The sequence below is a fragment of the Mustela nigripes genome, chromosome 1, assembly GCF_022355385.1.
Source record: "Mustela nigripes isolate SB6536 chromosome 1, MUSNIG.SB6536, whole genome shotgun sequence".
Classification (NCBI taxonomy): Eukaryota; Metazoa; Chordata; class Mammalia; order Carnivora; family Mustelidae; genus Mustela; species Mustela nigripes.
The window spans coordinates 200,051,516-200,072,015 of record NC_081557.1 but is presented as its reverse complement, the minus strand read 5'-3'; the positions used below and the strand labels follow the sequence as shown (position 1 = coordinate 200,072,015).

The 20,500-nt window shown below is 38.8% G+C and overlaps 1 protein-coding gene across 1 annotated transcript in view; it reads left to right on the top strand.

Annotated features, from left to right (window-relative positions):
* RNF150 (ring finger protein 150) overlaps window positions 1–20,500 on the top strand; it is a 275,127-nt gene that overhangs the window by 182,237 nt on the left and 72,390 nt on the right. Inside the window, exons 3-4 of the mRNA XM_059378612.1 lie at window positions 5,994–6,065; window positions 8,318–8,400. Of these exons, the coding sequence (XP_059234595.1) occupies window positions 5,994–6,065; window positions 8,318–8,400 (155 nt within the window). The remainder of the gene's footprint in view (window positions 1–5,993; window positions 6,066–8,317; window positions 8,401–20,500) is intronic.

Here is a 20,500-nt window from a genome sequence, read left to right as displayed (position 1 = left end):
AATAAGCAGAAGTATTTGACAAAGTACAAAATCCATTCATGATAAAGACCCTAACAAAGTGGGTTTAGGGGGAACATACCTCAATACAATAAAGGCCATATTTGAAAAACACACAACTAACATCATCCTTAATGGGGAGAAACTGAGAGTCTTTCCCCTAAGGTCAGAAACAAGACAGCAATGTCTACGCTCACCACTTTTATTCAACATAGTTCTAGAAGTCCTAGCACAGCAATCATACAGCAAAAAGAAAGAAAAGGCTTCCAAATCAGTAAGAAAGAAAAACTTTGACTATTTGCAGATGATATGATACTATATGTAGAAAAGCCAAAAGACTCCACCAAAAAACTTCTAGGACTGAGAAATGAATTCAGGAAAGTCACAAGATATAAAATCAATCTATAGAAATCTGTTACATTTCTGTACAGCAATAATGAAGCAATAGAAAGAGAAATTAAGGAAATAGTCCCATTTTACAATTGCACCAAAAATAATACGATAACAAAGAATAAACCTAACCAAAGAAGTGAAAGACCTGTACTCTCAAAACTATGAAACACTGATGAAGGAAACTGAAGATGACACAAAGAAAGGGAAAGGCATTCCATGCTCATGGATTGGACAAACAAATATTGTGAAAATGTCTATATTACCCAAAGCAATCCACATTTATTGCAATCCTTATCAAAACACAACCAGCATTTTTCACAGAGCTAGAACAAAAACAATCCTAAAATTTGTGTGGAATAACCAAAGCAACCTTAAAAAAAGAAAAGCAAAGCTGGAGGTATCACAATTCCAGGCTTCTATTTATATTACAAAGCTGTAATAATCAAAACAGTATGTTACTGGCACAAAAACCAATACACAGACCAATGGAATTGAACAGAAAATCCAGAAATACACCCCCCACAATTATATGGATGATAACTTTTGACAAGGCAAGAAAGAATATCCAATGAGAAAAAGACCCAGTCTCTTCAAACAGTGTCGAGAGAACTGGGCGGCAACATGCAAAAGAATGAAACTGGACCACTTTCTAATACCATACATGAAGATAAGATGAATTAAAGACTTAACGTGAGACCTGAAAAACATAAAAATCCTGGAAGAGAGCACAGGCAATAACTTCTCTGACATCAGCCTTGGCCAACTTTTCTCTAGATATGTCCCCTGAGGCAAGGGAAGCAAGAAGCAAAAATACACTATTGGAGCTACATGAAAATAAAAAGCTTTTGCACAACAAAGGAAACAGTCAATGAACTAAAAGGCAGCCTATAGAATGGGAGAAGATTCTTGCAAATGACATAGCTGATAAAGGGTTAGTATCCAAAACATATAAAGAACTTATAAAACTCAACACCCCCCCCCAAATTTTCAGTTTAAAAATGGGCCGGAAACATGAACAGACATTCTCTAAAGAAGGCATTCAGATGGCCACCAGACACATGAAAAGATGCTCATCATCACTGACCATCAGGGAAATGCAAATCAAAACTGCAGTGAGATACTACCTCACATCTGTTGGAATGTCTATAATCAAAAACACAAGAAACAACAGATGTTGGTGAGGATGTGGGAAGAAAGGAACCCTCTTGCAGTGTTGCTGGGAATGCAAACTTGGTGCGGCCCCTGGGGAAAACAGTGTGGAGGTTTTGCAAAAAGTTAAAAATAGAACTACCCTATGATCCAGTAATCACATTGCTAGGTATTTCACCAAAGAATGCAAAAACACTAATTCAAAGGGATGCATGCACCCTGTGTTCATAGCAGCATTAGCTCCAGTAGCCAAGATACAGAAGCAGTCCTAGTGTCCAGGGATGGGTGAATAGATGGAGAAACATAGCCTATAGATTCAATGGAATATTATTTAGCCATAAAAAAGGAAATCTTGCCATTTGCAACAACATTGATGGAGCTGGAGAGTATTGGGCTCAGTGAAATAAAGCAGTCAGATAAAGACAAATACCATATGATTTCACTCATATGTGGAACTTAAACAAACAAGCAAAGGGGAAAAAAAGAGAGAACAAACAGATGGTTATCAGAGGGGAGGTGGGTAAGGGAATGGGTAAAATGGGTGATAGAAATTAAAGCATGCACTTGCTATGGTGAGCACCAGGTGATTAAAATAAAAACATTTTTTAAAAAGTGACATTTCTCTTGTTGTTTCAAAAGAAATAGCTGTTACATAATGAAGTAACAGAATACTAAGAGAGTCACATGAAAGAAAAAATGAATATTGAAAGTATAAGTTAGTATAAGCCACTCTATCAATTTTCGAATAAAATTAAGGACGTGCCTGGCTTCACTTTTTTATCTGTATCCTTCAGAACTGTTTGTCTTTAAAAATTATTTTAGGCAGTTTTAAACTATTTCATCTCTCTCCTAAAGCAGTAATACTGTACTATAATTATCAAGGTAGCTCTCTCACCACAATAGCAATCTTACAAATAAATTACAAATTCCCTGAGAACAGAGGTTATGCCTTGTGTTTCATTATTTTCCCCTTGTAATAGCTATCACACAGAATTATGCATAGAAAACAATGTAATCAGTATAGTACAGATAAGCAAGTGATTCTGATGATAGGAAACACTAACTCTGAACCCCAGCTAAAGGAAATGTTATTCCCACCAAAAATAATTCCATTCTCTTCATTAGTTTAAAAAAAAAAAACTGTACTCCATTATGCTTTGAATTTCAATAAAAATTTATGAAAAATTTTTAAAAGAATTGTTTTAGGTAAAATTAAACTTTGACAAAATAATTTCTGGTTCACTTCCTTAAGAAATGTTGGTCTTCCTTTGAGTATACTCTGTGACTGTTGTTTAAAAATAATATTTGCCACTTATTTGCTCTGCTTAGCTTAAGTGTCTGCCTTCGGCTCAGATCATAATCCCAGAGACCTAGGATCGAGCCCCACATCAGGCTCCCTGCTCAGAGAAGAGCCTACTTCTCCCTCTCCCTCTGCCTGATGCTCCCCCTGCCTGTGTTCTCTCTCTCTCTTTCCAATAAATAAATAAAATCTTAAAAACAAATTAACACAATTGCAAAAATATCTGAGCTCTTCATGATAAACAATCAACATGTTTATTTGGGTCCAGATTTCACATTCTTTTTTTTTTTTTTTTAAGATTTTATTTATTTATTTGACAGATCACAGTAGGAGAGAGGAAGAAGGGAAGAGATCACAGAGAGAGAGGAAGGGAAGCAGGCCCCCTGCTGAGCAGAGAGCCCTATGTGGGACTCGATCCCAGGACCCTGAGATCATGACCTGAGCCAAAGGCAGCGGCTTAACCCACTGAGCCACCCAGGCGCCCCAGATTTCACATTCTAAACATAATGTTCTGCAGGTTTGTTGTACTTAATTCCTGGTAACTTACTCCTGGTAGCTCTTTCTCTATTCCCTTCAATTCCTGCTCCAGGCTTCTTCAATGAAAAGCGACTCTTGGTTGAGACGGACTGATTTTGCCAAGGCCAAGCTCACAGCTTTCTTATCTCCCCACATATATTGCTTACAATTTGTCCATTAATTTTCCCATTAACTGGCTTAACCTCACAGGTGGTTTTCCATGTTTAAAAAAAAAATCTTTTGGTTTAAAATTTTATTCACTTACCAGCGATTTATGGCATTGCCACTAGATCGTAAGCCAAAAAGAACAGGAATTTATGTGTGTGTTTTTCACTACCATTTTTTAAAAAAGATTTTTAAAAAAGAACGTTTTAAGTGTTCTCCATCCCCAGCATGGGCTCAGAGTCACAACTCTGAGATCAAGAGTTGCATGTCTACGGACTGAGCCAGCCAGGTGCCCCCTTCCACTACCTTCTTTCCAGAACCCTGAGCTATGCCTGGGACAAAACGAGTGATCCAAAATATGCATGGAATGATTGTTAGTTATCAAAGGCAGCTTTATTCCAGGTGCTGGGACACAATGGGAAGCAAAACCAAACACAATCTGGCCCTCAGGGAGTTTACATGAAGGCAATTTAACGGGGATTGATCATAAAAACAAATGTCAAATTGTGAATTTTGTGACAGTGCTATGAAGCAGAGCGACCAGGTTTCATAAGGTATAGACTTAGAAGGATTGTCTCTCTTGGGAGACATGGGGGAAGAGAGCTCCTTGAAGAAGTGGCCGGAGTTGAGATCAGAGGATGATCGCACAGTAATTAGAGGAAGAGGAGAGGACAGAGAGTTCTATTCTTTTTTTAGTTTCTTCTCCGTGTTTTTCCCTCTCACGCAATGTTCACCCGCCATAATGGTATTTATCATTATAGACTCCCTCTTTTTCCTGCAATCTTAGTTTGATAGCTACTTGTGGACTTCTGCATAAACTCGAGTGTCTCCTTTTAGGTAACAACCAAACTTACTTTTCTGTGAAAATGGCCAGTAATCATTTTAGAAATTAAGGACAAAATATCAAAGAGAAGATGAATTAACAAGGAGAACACCTCTCTTCAGCTTACTTACTTTAACTGTTGTATGCTCGAGGAAGTGCCATATGATAAATACTTAATAGATCTTGGTTGGTTAGTGGCTTGGCTGGCTGGCTGAATGGCTGGTTGACTGGTTAACTGGCTGGCCAGATATTGGTTGGCTGCTCAGTAATTGGTAGGTTCGCTGGCTAGCTTGTTAGATGTTGGTTGGTTGGCTGGTTGGCCAAATGTCAGTTGATTGCTGGCTGGCTGACTGGGTAGACGTTCGTTGGTTGGGTGACTGGGGTGGTTTATTGAGTAATAAGAGTGGTGGTTTAGCTCTAGCTTTCAAGTCAGACTTAATTTTATTCAGATTCTGACTGACCATTCACTGATAATGATAAGCAACTTAAATAAGCTCTTTAAGCCTCCGTTTGTTCTATAAAACAGTATTTTTTTTTCCTCACAGGGTTGTTGTGAGAATAAAGGTGATACTGCATATAAAGTTTTAGCGTGGTACGTAGGATACGTTAACCATTCACTACTATATGTTCACAATTTAAGAGAAAAGAAAGAAGCTTGAGTGTTGTTTCTGAAAGGAACCAAATTAGTGAAACCAAGTGATGAATCCGTTTAAATGTTTGTCTCGTTTATCATAGCCTTCAAATGTTTCACGGATGCCAATACACATCTGTTATAGGGTCATAGTACACAAAGCTAAGAAGGAGCTGTTACATGTGGGAAACTCACAAGCACCCCAGCAGATCTGGACAGATTAGAACTGAATTCACCACCCTCCACCCCACTTCTTCCTGACTGGCCTATCATCGCATGACTGCAGGGCTCATCAGGATAGCAACTTTCTCTATCAAAAAAAAAATTTTTTTTTAGGGAGTGCTAATATATTAGTTGACATTAGTCGACATTAGGGGTTACACAGGTGTTCACTTTATAATTATTTGCTAAGCTGAACATGTATGTTTTATGTATCTTACTCTAGGCACACCCACACTTAAACCTCTCTAGAGGAGGTGACATTAGCATGCAAGAATGTGATGGACTAGGACTTTACAGATGAAATACATAAACCTATGCTGGGTCTCTATAAGCAAAGGAAAGTCCTTAAATTGCAAATAGAAAGAAATACACATGCAGTAAATCCTGACTGTGAAAAAGAGGACATGAGGTTTATTCCAAGGGTCCAGATTGGCTATCTCCTGGACACAGATGAAGTGGCTAGAGTGGCAAATTACTAAACTTGCGTGCATGTGCCAGTCTGCATAAATGTACCGCGTGCTGGAGTCACTGTAGGGTGGGATTTTTCCACTCCGTTTGCCACTTGCTTAACATTGGGCATGAAGAGCTTCTCTCGATGACAGTGCTTAAAAGACCTGTCTTTTAGAGGTCTTGCACAGACGTCACTGCCCCATCTCTTCCAGCCATTGTCCTTAACATTCACGCCACGTGTGCGTGATTTCAGAGATAGCTGTCCTGGTTTAGTAAACGCCATCGGCAACAAAGACAAAAATTACTCATCTGTATTGCTAACAAGCGGCTTTTGGTTTTTTTTTTAGCGCCGACTGGGAGATGCGGCAAAGAAAGCGATCAGCAAGCTCCAGGTCAGAACCATCAAGAAGGGTGATAAGGTAACAGCAGACTCTTTTCTTTATGGTGAGGGACTAGTCAGAAAAGTCCCTGACTTTTCTGGCAGCCAGGGTAGAAGAGATGGAAGGATAGGAAAAGGGGTATCCATGAAAATAGCTCTCCTGTGTCTGTAATTATACCCATCTTTATTAGATATAATTTAAAACAATTTATAAAATGCGTGCAGTAGGACAACAAAGCAGTTGGAAACAAAGCGTAAGAAAATGAAAAGTATAGGAAAAACAGATGAAGCTAGAGTAAATTTTTTAAACAAATACATTACCTGAAATGTGTAACAAAAATGGATCCCAAACTTAGGTTGGGGCTTTCTAGCAGCCAATGCAAGGAAGGAAGAAATGTTCAAACAATATCTAATTACCTTTTTGCAGTGTCCACAAGATGAAAACGAGATGGTTATTCCTGGTATTACAATTTGAGAAAATTTTCCATAAATCCTTGCAAGGAGGAATGTGTTATATGCTGAGTGATGTCCTCCAGTGATATCTGCAGTAAATACAGAAAGCATATTCAGTCCCTCTGAAATCTAGCATCCACAACCCCACAGTCATTACAGCAGCCTCCCTTGCTGTAGAATGAAGACATAAAGCCAAGAGCAAAGCCTATCTTTTTTTAAATTCTGGTATAATTAACATACGGTGTTATATTAGTTTCAGGTGTACAATATAATGACTCAACTATTCTATACGTTTCTCAGTGCTCATCAAAATAGGTGTATTCCTAATCTCCTTTATATATTTTGCCCACCTCCCCACCCATTTCCCCTCTGGCAAGCACCAGCTGTCTGTAATTAAGAGTCTGAGTTTTTTGTTTGTTTCCTTTTTTCCCCCTGTGCTTATTGGTTTTGTTTCTGAAATTCCACATATGAGTGAAATCAGATGGTATTTGTCTTTCTCTGACTGGCTTATTTCATGTAGCATTATACCTTCTAGATCTATCTATGCTATTACAAATGTCAAGGTTTCATTCTCTTTTTATGGCTGAGTAATATTCCATCATGTATATGTGTGTGTGTGTATATATATATATGAATGATATATATATTATAGTTTCTGTGTGTGTGTGTATAATTCATTAAATGTATATATATCACATCTTCCTTATCCATTCATCTATCAGTGGACACATAGGCTGTTTCCATATCTCAGCTTTTGTAAACAATGATGCCCTAACCATATCAGAAGCAGAAGTGTATCTTGAGAAGGAACAAGGAAACAGTGCAATCCAAGGCCTGCAGACCTCTAAAGGTCTTTCTTCTCCCCAGAAGAAATTTTAGAGTAGTGGATTGTGCTACATGTATTTGGGGCTCATTGGGACATTTGTAAGGGAGTCACAAGTCTGCATGTATAACCAGGTGTCATCTCTAGTCTGAATATTTGATTTATCTCACTATGCGCTGCTATTTTTCAACTATATAAAAAATACTACTGAGCTTCCTAAGATGAAATTCATTTAAAAGCATTACTAAATTCAAAGTATATTTTGCATTACTTTTTTCCCCTCAACAGAATATGAAGTAGGGTATTGAAAGAGAAATGTATATACTCGAATAAAGAGAGATGTATAGGGACGCTTGGGTGGCTCAGTTGGTTGGACGACTGCCTTCGGCTCAGGTCATGATCCTGGAGTCCCGGGATCGAGTCCCGCATCGGACTCCCAGCTCCATGGGGAGTCTGCTTCTCCCTCTGACCTTCTCCTCGTTCATGCTCTCTCTCATTGTTTCTCTCTCAAGTAAATAAATAAAATCTTTAAAAAAAAAAAAAAGAGAGAGATGTATATACTTGAATAAAAAGTTAAAACCATGGTTCTAGAGTTGTATACACATAAGATTCCCAAGGAACTGATAGATTAAGTAACACTTGGACACTTCTCCATAAATAGTGTTCCTCAGCCTTGAGATTTGGATGTCACTTCTAATTATAATAAATAGCATTCCCAATAATGGTATACTTAAAAGTTGCTCTCTCACACTCATAATAAAGAGCATTTTATTTTATAGCAACAATACATTACAAAATTATTCCCTCACAAAAGCACTTAACAGTAGAACCCAGAAACAAAAAGTGGAGGTTGGAAGGAATGGAAACTGAGCCAACAGACGGTCAGTTACTGTTTGAGAAAACTGGCGCACAGACCACGGAAAGCCGTCTCCAGGCAAGCTCCCCTTGCTTGTTTGCCTCTTCACCCAGGAGTTGAAGCTACACAAGTCAACGCATCTGTACTTTCTCCATTGCAGGAAACAGAGCCCGATTTTGATAACTGTGCAGTTTGCATCGAAGGATACAAGCCCAATGACATTGTGCGGATCTTGCCCTGCCGGTGAGTCCCTGGGCCGCTCGCTTTTGATTGGGGTGTGTGTGGAGATGAGAGGGCCGCCTGGCTGCGCTGGCTCGGACCTGCCTGGCCTAGCCCTGCGAGGTCAGGCTGCCCAAACCTTTCTGGGTTTAAACAGCGAACAGTGGAAAAAGTGTAACCTTTCTCCTTGAAAACATGTTTTCTTGCGAAATAAATATTTTCCTGATCTCCTTTGCACCAAAGGAAGCATAGTGCTATGAATTAGAACCTCGTGATACGGAAATTGATGATGGGGCTCCCAATTATAAGTTTTCTTTAACAACAGAATTATGATATTGAGAATCCGTTCTAACTTTCACAAGTACTGTTTTAATTTAATTAATGAACTCAGAAAGATATGTCGTGAATTGGGGCACCTGGGTGGCTCAGTGGGTTAAACGTCTGACTCTTGATTTTGGCTTAGGTCATGATCTCCGGGTTGTGAGATCAAGCCCCGTGTTAGGCTCCACGCTGGGGGTGTGGAACATACTTAAGGTTCTTTATCTTCCCCTCTCTTTACCCCACCTTCTCTCTGTCTCCCTCTCTCTCCTTCTCTAAAAAAAAAAAAAAGTGTATATATATTGTGAATAATCATGAAGGGATCAACAGCCAGAATATGGTCTGGAGTGAGGGGGAAGCCAAAGGCAAATTCCATTTCCTTTTGGGTTTTCTTTTATTTTGGGGGGAGGGGGTGGTAGGAGTTTATCAGCAGGAAAGAAATATGACAGTCACCCCAAAACTTCTAGAATCTAGGGGAGGATGCCAACGTATGTAGTTGGAAACATTCCCCAAGTGGGATTTTCATATAACCCTAATCCTTCTCCCTAATTGAAATTTACTGTTAAGGTATTTGAATTTTTATATATAGTTAAAATTAAATAAGTTTAAATATATCAATAAAATCAAATATTTTTAAGTTGCATAAAAACTGTCTTCCTATCATTGAAAACCACCCCGCCCGAGCAGAGAGCGCCATGCGGGGCTCGATCCCAAGACCCTGAGACCATGACCTGAGCTGGAGGCAGAGGCTTTAACCTACTGAGCCACCCAGGCACCCCGAAAACCTTTTTTTAGTGTTGCTGCATCAAGTATCCTAAAAATAAAAAATTATTCCTTGAAGAAAGTTTCTTCACTTAGAAAGGTGAGCTTTAAAAAGGCTTAAGGGACACCTGGGTGGCTCATTTGGTTCAGCATCCAGCTCTTGGTTTCCACTCAGGTCTAATTTCAGGGTCATGAGATCCAGGTCCTGAGTCAGGCTCCGAGCTCTGCCTCTCCCTCTGCCTCTGCCCCTCCCTCCCTAAAGTAAATAAATAAAATCTTAGAAAAATGTCTTACGAGTACTTAATAAAGTGGATAAAATACACAAAGATATAAAGCAATGCATCTTTAGGAAATATTTCTCTAAAATAAGAAAGAAAATATGCCTGTAGAGGAATTAATTTAATAATCCCAAAATGACAAAGAAGTGTCAAAAAAGGACAGGATATGTAAATAGATGCAGAAATTCCCGAGGGGAATGAATCCTTCTTGAAATGCTTTTAGAAAAATTGATCATCAGGAAACAGGCCTGGGGAAAGTACACTGCTGGCTCCAGCCAAAGCCTTCAATGGAGATGCATTTTCCTTAGCTTTTAGATGCCTGACTAGCTCTAAGACAAAACCATAAAATCAACACATCAAGACTTGGTGGTTTTCTTCCTATGAGGGAATATATAAATTCTTTCTTCAGACATTAAACCTGGTATTTAGTTAGTGACTTCTAGAAACCTGGCAAAGAATGGCAGGCAGCCTGTGAGCCACAGAGAGCCTCTCAGGGTAGCATCTTTTATCTCTGTGATATTTTACTAAGGTTGTTATTCAACCTCATAGTGATAAGCAAGGAATGTGCTTTCCTTTGCTTTGCTGCTCAGAGAGTGTTTACAGCCCCGGGAGGGTACTTCTCATAAAAAATATCCAAAGCAAATCTAAGTTAAATTGCAACTTTTTCCCTTTTTTTTTTTTTTTTTAGAGAATCTAAATGTAATTAAGAAAATCTATTTTTAAAACTATATAAAGCATTACGTTAGCTCCATCATCCCTACTGTATAAAATAACACTCATTTGGAGCTTGGTCATGAGTCTGTCCCAGGTTACCGCATAGAATCACTAGAAGCCACGTTCGATGGGCCACAGTTCGATTTACCGTGCTCCTGTTGGGCAACATTTGGCTGGTTTCGGTTCTTAATTAAGACAAATTACACTGCTTTAGCAGTGTTTAGATTGTCATGATGTATTATTCCAGATCTCTTACAATCGAATTTTTGGAAAGATTAACCAAAGAAATAGCTTTTTAATAATTAAAAAAAAAAAAAAAACTTTAGGAAGTTTAATTTTATTTATACTAGTCCTTGCCCTAGGCCAGTTCAGTGTGGCCTACAATTCTTCCCTTTTTACATTATTATTTGATTCTTGGCTCATTTCTTGACACTTTCTGTTCAAGCTTCTTGCTGTCCATCCGCTTTTATTTCCTTATTGTAGGCCCGGCTTTAAATAACACAATACACTAAGAATTAGCAAGCACAGGTTAGAGTTATTTGTTTGATCTTAGATGAACCATATATATTTACTCTTTGAAGAGCTCATCCATTTTTTTCCATGCTGACTTTAAAATCGAGGTATTTTGGTGCCTGTTGCTTGTTTCTGCCAGACAGTTTGCACTAATGGGTATCATCAAACAAATGCATTGGCATTTGCTTTTTGCTACATAATTTCCTCTGGGGTATTATTAAGCCCCAGATCCTATGAACTTTATAGACTCTCTCATTATTTCCAAGCTGACTCAGCCACAGAATTTTTTGCATCTCCTTAGAGTATAAACCATTTCAAAAAATAATAATAATAATTCAGTTTTTGTCTTCCTTCTTTCATACTCTTTTCTGTGGCCTCCTAACCCCTCACCCGCTGGGTGTATCACTTCTCTAGTGTGGCCACTTGGGGTGTCTTTCCAAATCTCCCTGGGATATTCTTGTGCTGTGATTTTTTTCAGAATCATTCTCTTGTTTGCCTCTTTTAGAAACCATTGCACAAATTAGGACGAATTAATAAATGATTTCCCCTCTTCATTTGTCGTCATGGCTACTACTAAAGTTAAATCATGCGCATACACGCTCTTTGCCTCCCCCCTTGCTGTCTTCCCTAGGGGCCTTCTCCTGAGCAGGCCCCTCCTCCTCCCATCCCCGCCCCAACCCCCACAGGGCCAGCTGGGCATGCGTGTTCGCAGCAGCTCCCAAAGCAGCTAAGGATCAGACAGCTCTAACCTGTGTGGTTTGGGTTTGATCCTAATACACCACTGGGGTATTTTCCAAAGAATTTTGTTTTTTGCTTAGAGCATATACATGCCGAAATTTACATTATAGTGTATTTTGGGGTTGGTTTTTGTGAGTTAGGTTTATACTTGTGGTAATCATTTTTAGCTACAGAAGATACTTTATTGAAGCATATAATTGAAATTGTATGGTCTTCGTTGTCCAGAGAATAAGTTGGGCTCTCAGATTCTTCCAGAGCTTTTATCCTCTGGTGTTTCTACTGTTCTTCAGTGGTTACTCATTTCAGTCTATTTACCTACCAAGTTTAAAACACTCCTGCTCAGAAAGAACATCACCTCTTCCGGCAAGGCAAAAGTCTTTGTTTGCCACTTTAAAAAAAAAAAAAATGCAATGTATGCATCCATACCCTAGGCACCTGTAAAATTCTTTCCTTTCTTGGATTGATCCCTATAGCATTATTACTAATTTAGGAGGATACTGGTTTCTATTACTTTTTCCTTTGACTTTGGAAACTCTTCTATGATGTAGGGAAAATTTTAAAGCTCCTTGGTAACAGCAAGGTAACTAAACTCTTTAGTAACCAAATGCTTCATTTGCAACAATAAACATTTATTTTGTAGCAACTATGTGCCAGGAATAGTAAGAAGTACCAGAGTTGAAAAGATAAATGGCCTGATCCCTGCTCTGAAGGAAATCAGTCTAGTGTGGGGGAGAGAAGGGAATTTAAATAAGTAAATCACAGTAGAGCATGAGGTGTGCAACAACAATAGCAAAACGGGTTTTTAAAAATTGGAGGAAGCAATACCAGGCACAAGAAAGGCTCTACAGAAGAAAGGACATCTTTGTAATTTCTAACAATGGTTTGCGTTGCCAATTGCCATTTTCATTATAGAAAATCTGTATAATGGGTAAATATGCAATTAGCTATCTAACTCCCCCAGGCAGATAACCACTGCTACTATTTTTATGTATTTCCTTGCTTTTATGTGCTATACCTATTCCGGTAAGTTTAAGATACTACTGTCAACATCCTTTATTACCCTGCTCTTTTCACTTAATACTCTAGGAATATGTTCGAATTGGTTCTAGATTATTAGTGGCACATCTTGACTTTCCTTTGGCCTCTGACTCCGTAGGTAGATGTTGATCAAGGTCTAAGTTAAATAAACCAACCCAAGCCCCTGGAACTTTGGTTCTTATGTAGAACCTGCTAGTCAGTAGTCAAGATGTTTTCGCAGGACGGGCAGAATTTTCTACTGAGGTTAAACGAGAATGTGTCCCGGCTCCCTTTAGCTTATTTCTTAATAATCCATTGATGCGCTGTTCACATTTCAGCATCCCACCCTACTAGAGAGGACAAACAAAAGCAGTGTTCCATATGCAGCCGATGTCAGTGTCGTTTGGGTGTGTGGAAGTAGCCCTTGGAGGCAGCGAGCCCCTCTGGCTTCCTGTTGTTACAGTTGGATCGCAAATAAAATAATCCAAAACTCAAGTCTTCATCTTCCATAGATGTGCCTCCACTTTTACCTTGCTCCTAAACAGAGTTCCCCTAGGACAAATTCCCTCCTGAAGTTCTACTTTGTAAACAGTGTTTCCTGGAGGACACTGTAGGAGACATTGTGACCACTGCCCACACTTCGACTGAGGTCTTTGTATTTTATGTTTTAGAGCAGGGGGTGGTGTTTAGATAAAGAAGCAGCTAGAAAAGCCTATTTGGAAATATTTCTGGTTAGGAAGCATGGTACTCTAACTGTTTAGTGTTGGAGTTTCAAGCCAGCTTCCCATGTTTGAAGGCAAGCCATGGCCATGGCCTCTCTGAGCAGCCTCTGAGTCAAGGTCAGTGAGTGGCCTGTGGGTCTGGGGTTTGTCAGGTTCCTCATTCTTCACAACAGGATGTCACTTTTGTCCTGAGCAAAGTTATCTGTTTGCTGGAAAGGGTGGGGTGGAGTAAAATATACATAACATAAAATTGACCTTTTTAACCATTTTTAAGTTTACAGTTCATTGGTATGAAGCACATTCACATTGTCGTACAGCCACCACCACTATCCCTTTCCAGAACTTCATTTTCTCAAAGCAAAACTCTGTGGATATTAACACTAACTCCCCATTCCCCTAGTCTGAAGGTTTTATGTGTGGGTGTACGTGTTGTGTTTTTAATTTAGCCTTGACTTTTTTTAAAGGAAAATGTCAATGAAAAAAGTTAGATTTTGATTTAAGCATCTAATTTAAGTTGGTTAACTAAAAATTGGTTTTTACATATTCTTTTTTTAAAATTCATTTAACTAACATATACTATATTATTGGTTTCAGAGGTAGAAGTCAGTGATTCATCAGTCTTATGTAACACCCAGTGCTCATTACATCACGTGCCCTCCTTAATGTCGATCACCCAGTTACCCTGTTCCTCTACTCCCTTCCCCTCCAGCAAACCTCGATTTCCTATGATGAAGAGTTTCTTATGGTTTGTCTCCCTCTCTGGTTTCATCTTGTTTTATTTTTTTCTCTTTGCCTATGGTCCTCCATTTTGTTTCTTAAATTCCACACATGAGTGAGATCATATGATAATTGTCTTTCTCCAACTGACTTACTTCACTTAGCATATTACCCTCTAGTTCCATCCATGTCAGTGCAGATGGCAAGATTTCATTTTTTTATGGCTGAGGAATTTTCCATTATATATTATATATATATATATATATATATATATATATATGTATATATATATATACACATACATACAAATTTTCCATTATATATTATATATATATATATATGTATATATATATATACACATACATACAAACACACCACATCTTCTTTATCCATTCATCTGTTGATAGACATCTAGGTTCTTTCCATACTTTGGCTATTGTGGACATTGCTGCTATTCACACTGGGGTGGAGGGGCCCTTCAGATCACTACGTTTGTGTCTATAGGGTAAATACCCAGTAGTGCAATTGCAGAGTTGTGGGGTAGCTCTATTTTCAACTTGTTGAGGAGCCTCCATACTGTTTTCCAGAGTGGCTGTACCAGCTTGCATTCCCACCAACAGTGTAGGAGGATTCCCCTTTCTCCGCATCCTTGCCAACATCTGTCGTTTCCTGACTTGTTAATTTTAGCCATTCTGACTGGTGTGAGGTGGCATCTCATTGTGGTCTTGATTTGTATTTCCCTGATGCTGGGTGATGTTGAGATCATTTCTTTCATGTGTCTGTTGGCCATTTGAATGTCTTCTTTGGAGAAGTGTCTGTTCATGTCTTCTGCCCATTTATTGACTGGATGGTTTGTTCTTTGGGTGTTGAGGATGATAAGTTCTTCATAGATTTTGGATACTAGCCCTTTATTTGATATGTCATTTGCAAATATCTTCTCCCATTCTGTCGGTTGACTTTGGTTTTGACTTGATGAAGTCCCAATAGTTCATTTTTGCCCTTGCTTCCCTTGCCTTTGGAGACGTGTCTAGTAAGAAGTTGCTACAGCCAAGGTCAGAGAGGTTACTGCTTATATTCTCTAGGATTTTTTGATGATTTCCTGTCTCACATTAAGGTCTTTCACTCATTTTGAATTTATTTTTGTGTATGGTGTAAGAAGGTGGTCCAGTTTCATTCTTCAGCATATGGCTGTCCAGTTTTCCCAACGCCATTTGTTGAAGAGACTGTCTTGTATTCCATTGGATATTCTGTCCTGCTTTGTCAATATTCATTGACCATAGAGTTGAGGGTCCATATCTGGGCTCTCTATTCTCTTCTATTGATCTATGTATCTGTTTTTATGCCAGTACCACACCAACTTGATGATTATAGCTTTGTAATAGGGCTTGAAGTCTGGAATTGTGATGCCAACAGCTTTGGTAAAATATACATAACATTAAATTGACCTTTTTAGCCATTTTTAAGTATTCATTTCAGTGGCATGAAGCACATTCACATTGTTGTACAACCACCACCACTATCCCTCTCCAGAACTTCATTTTCTCAAAGTAAAACTCTGTGAGCGTTTAACACTAACTCCCCATCCCCCTAGTCTGGAGGTTTTATGTGTGTGTGTATGAATGCCTCTGTGTGTGTGTGTGTGTGTGTGTGTGTGTGTGTGTTGTGTTTTTAATTTAGCCTTGACCTCTATTAAAAAGAAAATATCAATGAAGAAAGTTAGATTTTGATTTAAGCATCTCATTTAAGCTGGCTAACTAAAAATTGGTTTTTACATATTCAATTTGAAACCTAACAAAGAATGATAATTCTACACATTTCTGGTCTTATTGTTCTTGTTACTATTACTGCAATAGTAACATGATGTTACTCTTACATTATGATTAGAAGAACTCTCACTGCTCCTGTTACGATCACTAATATCATTACCACCATCAATTCTTCCCAGGCTTTCTGCAGCAGCTCTCTCGCTAATCTTCCTGCTTCAACTCCTGCCCCTTAATTATTCATCCTGATAAGCCTGTTTTTAATTATCCAGCTAGAGCGGCTGGACTCCAGGTACTTTTTCAGCAAATACAACTTTAAACTCAAAAGTGTGACTTTAAAAAAGCTATCCTTTGGGAAGAGTAATTGAAATAGAATTCAGTCCTCCTGATTCTCTGAAAGGTACCTCTGTAACAAGGTAGGTTCACAGACAGCTGGAAATCATGCCCTTTTGTGTATTAGCTCTTTCCAGGAGACCTGAGCTGGCTGGTGCCATTGCCATCACTTTCATCAAGGATTGCTCTAAGAAGCCATCTTCAGAAAGTTGTCATTGTGTCTCTTATTAGGATTTTATTCTGTGACTCCTTCATGGGGGCTTGCCAGAGCAGTTCATGTACATCATAACCACATTTCTTCCCAGCAAGGGAATGTTTTTAGACTGTGAGTACTGAATTATGATACCGTCCAGATTTTTTTCTGTGTTTGTTGATGGAAAGTCGAGAGCCAAATCTGTCGCCCACTCCTAGCCAAAAGGGATTTTTTTTTAGCTTCAGCCCCGACTGTTTTATGTCTCCATTCTTGTTTTAATTTCTTCTTTAGCTTTTATGATACTTTTTTTTTAAAAAAAAGGATTTTATCTATTTATTTGAGAGAGAGAAAATGAGCAGTCGGGAGAAGGAGAAGCAGACTCCCCACTGAGCAGAGAGCCTGATGCAGGGCTCTATCCCAGGACCTTGGGATCATGACCTGAATTCAAGGCAGATGCTTAACTGACTGAGCCACCCAGGCACCCCATGATAACTCTTTTTTTACTTAACAATGCCTATCCCTTTATTTAAAAAAATAATCCAAACATATTAAGACATGCCATAATTATGTAACTCTGGGAAAGGCCAGTCCAGTTTGAGGGGACCTTTCAGTGGTAGGCATCTTTACTTTCGCTGTGGCAGAAACAGTAACTGTTCCCCAGATATCGATATGCACCCCCATGTTTCTCAGCCTCTTACTCAAGGAGGGCCATAGCACTGGTTTCAGTCCTCAGAGAACACTCGAGGGCAGAGGAAAGCCCTCCAGCTCATGTCTCCTCAACCTCAGCAGCCAGAGAACCAAGCTGAATGGATGGAACCACAGGTGAGAAGCAGCCTGGGTCCCTGAGTCACCATGTGGAAGATGGCTGCTCTGGAGTGAGTTAAACTACATACAAATTTGTGTGAGAATAAACCTTTACTGGGCATATCACAGAGATTTGGAGTTTAATTTGTTATCCTAGCAAAGCCTAATCTACCTAACACACTGGGTTACCAGAGAAGAGGTGAACACTGATGAAAGCATCATGGAAGGCATTCTCCTCTCAGACCTGTCTATGGCACCTTTTTGGATATCTGCATCTCCTCAGTCACTTTAAGTTAATTTCTAGGATAGGCACTTTCCATGTTTTTAAAATTTTGTCAACATCATTTTCAATGAATATATCTCATATTCTATACTTTGAGTATTTGGGGACATTTAAGCTGTTTCTGCACATACAGATTTTTTTGCTGTTATAAATAATGCTGTGGTAAATAACTACGTATATAGACCTGAGGTCACATTTCAGATCATTTCCTTGTTCCTGAGGTTATGAATTCAGATTGCCTAAGTGTTTTCCATAAAGCTGTACTGGAGGAGTTTTCTAGTTAGTCAGAGGTTAAGAGTATCTCCAGCAACGATAACTAGAGGTAACCTAGAACCGACAGGGTGTAGTGCACAAGCCCAGGACAATGGTAGAGAGTGGGTAGGCCCTGGTCATATAGAACCTGAATGCACACCTGAGTTATAGCCAAGAGATGGGGGCCTTGCTGAGGGGTTCAGTGTTTGCTGTATACATAGCATGTCAACACCATGTAGAATAGAGCTCAGAGGGATCAGACAGGAGTCTGGGGGCCAGCTGGGAGGCTACTGCAAAGTCAAGGTAAGAAATGCTGAAGGCCTGAACTGCAGTGTTGGCGCAGGGAATGCAGAGAATTGGATCTAGTCAGGAGAGATTTGGGAAGTAAACCCAGCTTGAGATAGCATTTGGAGTGTTGAAAATGGCTGCCCATATCAGCTGTGACTGATAGATACATCTGTATTTGTTTATAACTAAAACATGCCCGCATCTTTCCATTCTGATTCTAAACAACAGAGAAAAATCCAGCAAGTAGCATAGTTATTCAAAAACTGTAACAGAAGAAAGAGATTTTAAGCACTGAAACAGATTTTATCACTTAAAAAACAAAAACAACAACAATGACAACAAGGAAAACCCAAGCCTTGAGGACCAGCTTTGGCTTATCTTTTTAAGACTTTCTTCTGAGTTACTGGTCCCGGAACACACCCATAACTTGGTCATTTGGTCAAGGTTCCATCTTGGACAGATAATTGTTGGTAAGAGCTATACTACCCTGCCTCTTTTGCTTTTCTCCATTTTAGAAATGAGACTGAATTTCAATTGTAGCAGTTTAAGAGCTTTCTTTAGTAGTTGGGGACATAGAATGTACCATACTGCCCTTTTTTTTTCTTTTTTTAAACATAAGTCTACACTTTTACAAAGATCAGAGCACAAGTAACAGCATTTGTTTTGAAAAAGATGAAGTAGAGATTTAAACACAAAATATGCCAAATTATAAATAAAAAAAGAAGAGTATATGTACTGTTAGAGAATAGAACAAATTTATAGTGAAGGACAAATGAAGCTTATATGTGCAAATTGGGGCAATAGATACCCTTGCTTACGAAGGAATTTCTGGTGACATTTCAGCATCTGAGTCAGACAGGACCTAACGGGGTTAGGCCTGGAGATTTGGAAAAGGAATGTTTTTGAGGGCTGCTGAAAAGTCCATGCTGAAATTTGTTCTGCGAGTTTTGATGAATTCTTTGAATTCTTTAGATGTCTGCAGTTGACAAGATGCTTATACCTCAATCCCTGTCTGTCTAATCAATCAGACATCCAGCTGCTTTCCTTTCTTAGTTAATGTAACTGATAGATCCTTTTAACATGGGCCTAATTATTGACTCCTCAAATATTACGATCCATTAATGCCCGTGCTCTATGACAGGTGACATTGTCCTCTACCAGAGAAGCAGCTCGGGGAGACATCTAGTATAAAGTATGTTGGCAAACAGTGGAGAGATCCATTTGTAAAGGTTTCTGAACAAGCATGTATCCTATGACTTCCAGACTGACTTGCCTGGCAAGTCCTGGCCTCCTTAAATCAAATTAATAAGATGTAAGGAGTTAATGGAGGTTTCAGCCGCTAACAGTGGCTTGTGTCCAGTGGGCCTCCTTGGAAAACTGTTCAGGATGTCTCAAAGAATTTCCTTGTTTTCGTTGGATGCTTCCAGCCAAACCCACCTGAGCAGTTTCTAGCCTCCCCTGCTTCTCCAGAAACTCTGATGGGAGATTGAGGTCTCTGATTCTTTAATAACAACACAAGGCAGTATCTCATTTCAATCCTGATAGTCATCTGTGAACTTCCCTCTTTAGGGGGCAAAGGGTCTCTCATTCACTCTCCCTGCCAGACACTACATAACCATAATAAACCACATAACATAAAAACGAGTTATCATCTCATATAAAAATGAACATCATTTCAGTATTTGAAAACTTTAAAAATCAGAATCAAGTTTTACTGAAAGTACTAAAAATAGATACTAGCCCCCAGGGACCAATATGATTGTAAGATCAGTCAAATGAACTGAATGTCTGTGTGGACAGAAAATTCCAAACTGTTTATGAGTTGTTTGGGGTGTTTGTTTGTTTGTTTGTTTGTTTTAAAAAAAAAGCTCTGTAATATGGTCAGGATTCTGACTCTGAGTCCTAGGACTCATCAGTGGAAAACAAAGGGGTGCTTCCTAGCCAGGCGGAGATGGTCTGTCCTGACTTTACCCTGCCATGCCTGTTACATATGCTTGATCAGGAGCAGATTTTTTTCCAAGTTGCTTATTTTTTAAAAAGAGCGATGAGTGTTGACTGATTTTCATGAGGTTTGACTTATTCTTTCGTGCCTATGTTATGCAAATTAGATTGTTGGTCTTCATTTTCACAGCTGTTTCTTTATAGATGTGATTTTAAAAATAACTTCAGGGTTTTATTGCTAATTGTAGGAAATTTTGAAAATAGAAGTATAAAGAAGTAAACAAATCTAATCTCACAACCCAGAAATAATCATTATTAATATTGCTGGTTTAATTTTCTCTATTGCATAGCCATAAGCATCATATGTATGTCGTTAGACATTGTAAAGTCAGCCCATTCATACATACAGTTTTATTCTACTTTCTTATTTGACATTTAAAAGTAAGCATTTTCCTATAATTTTAGTAATTATTTTAAGGGGCACCTGG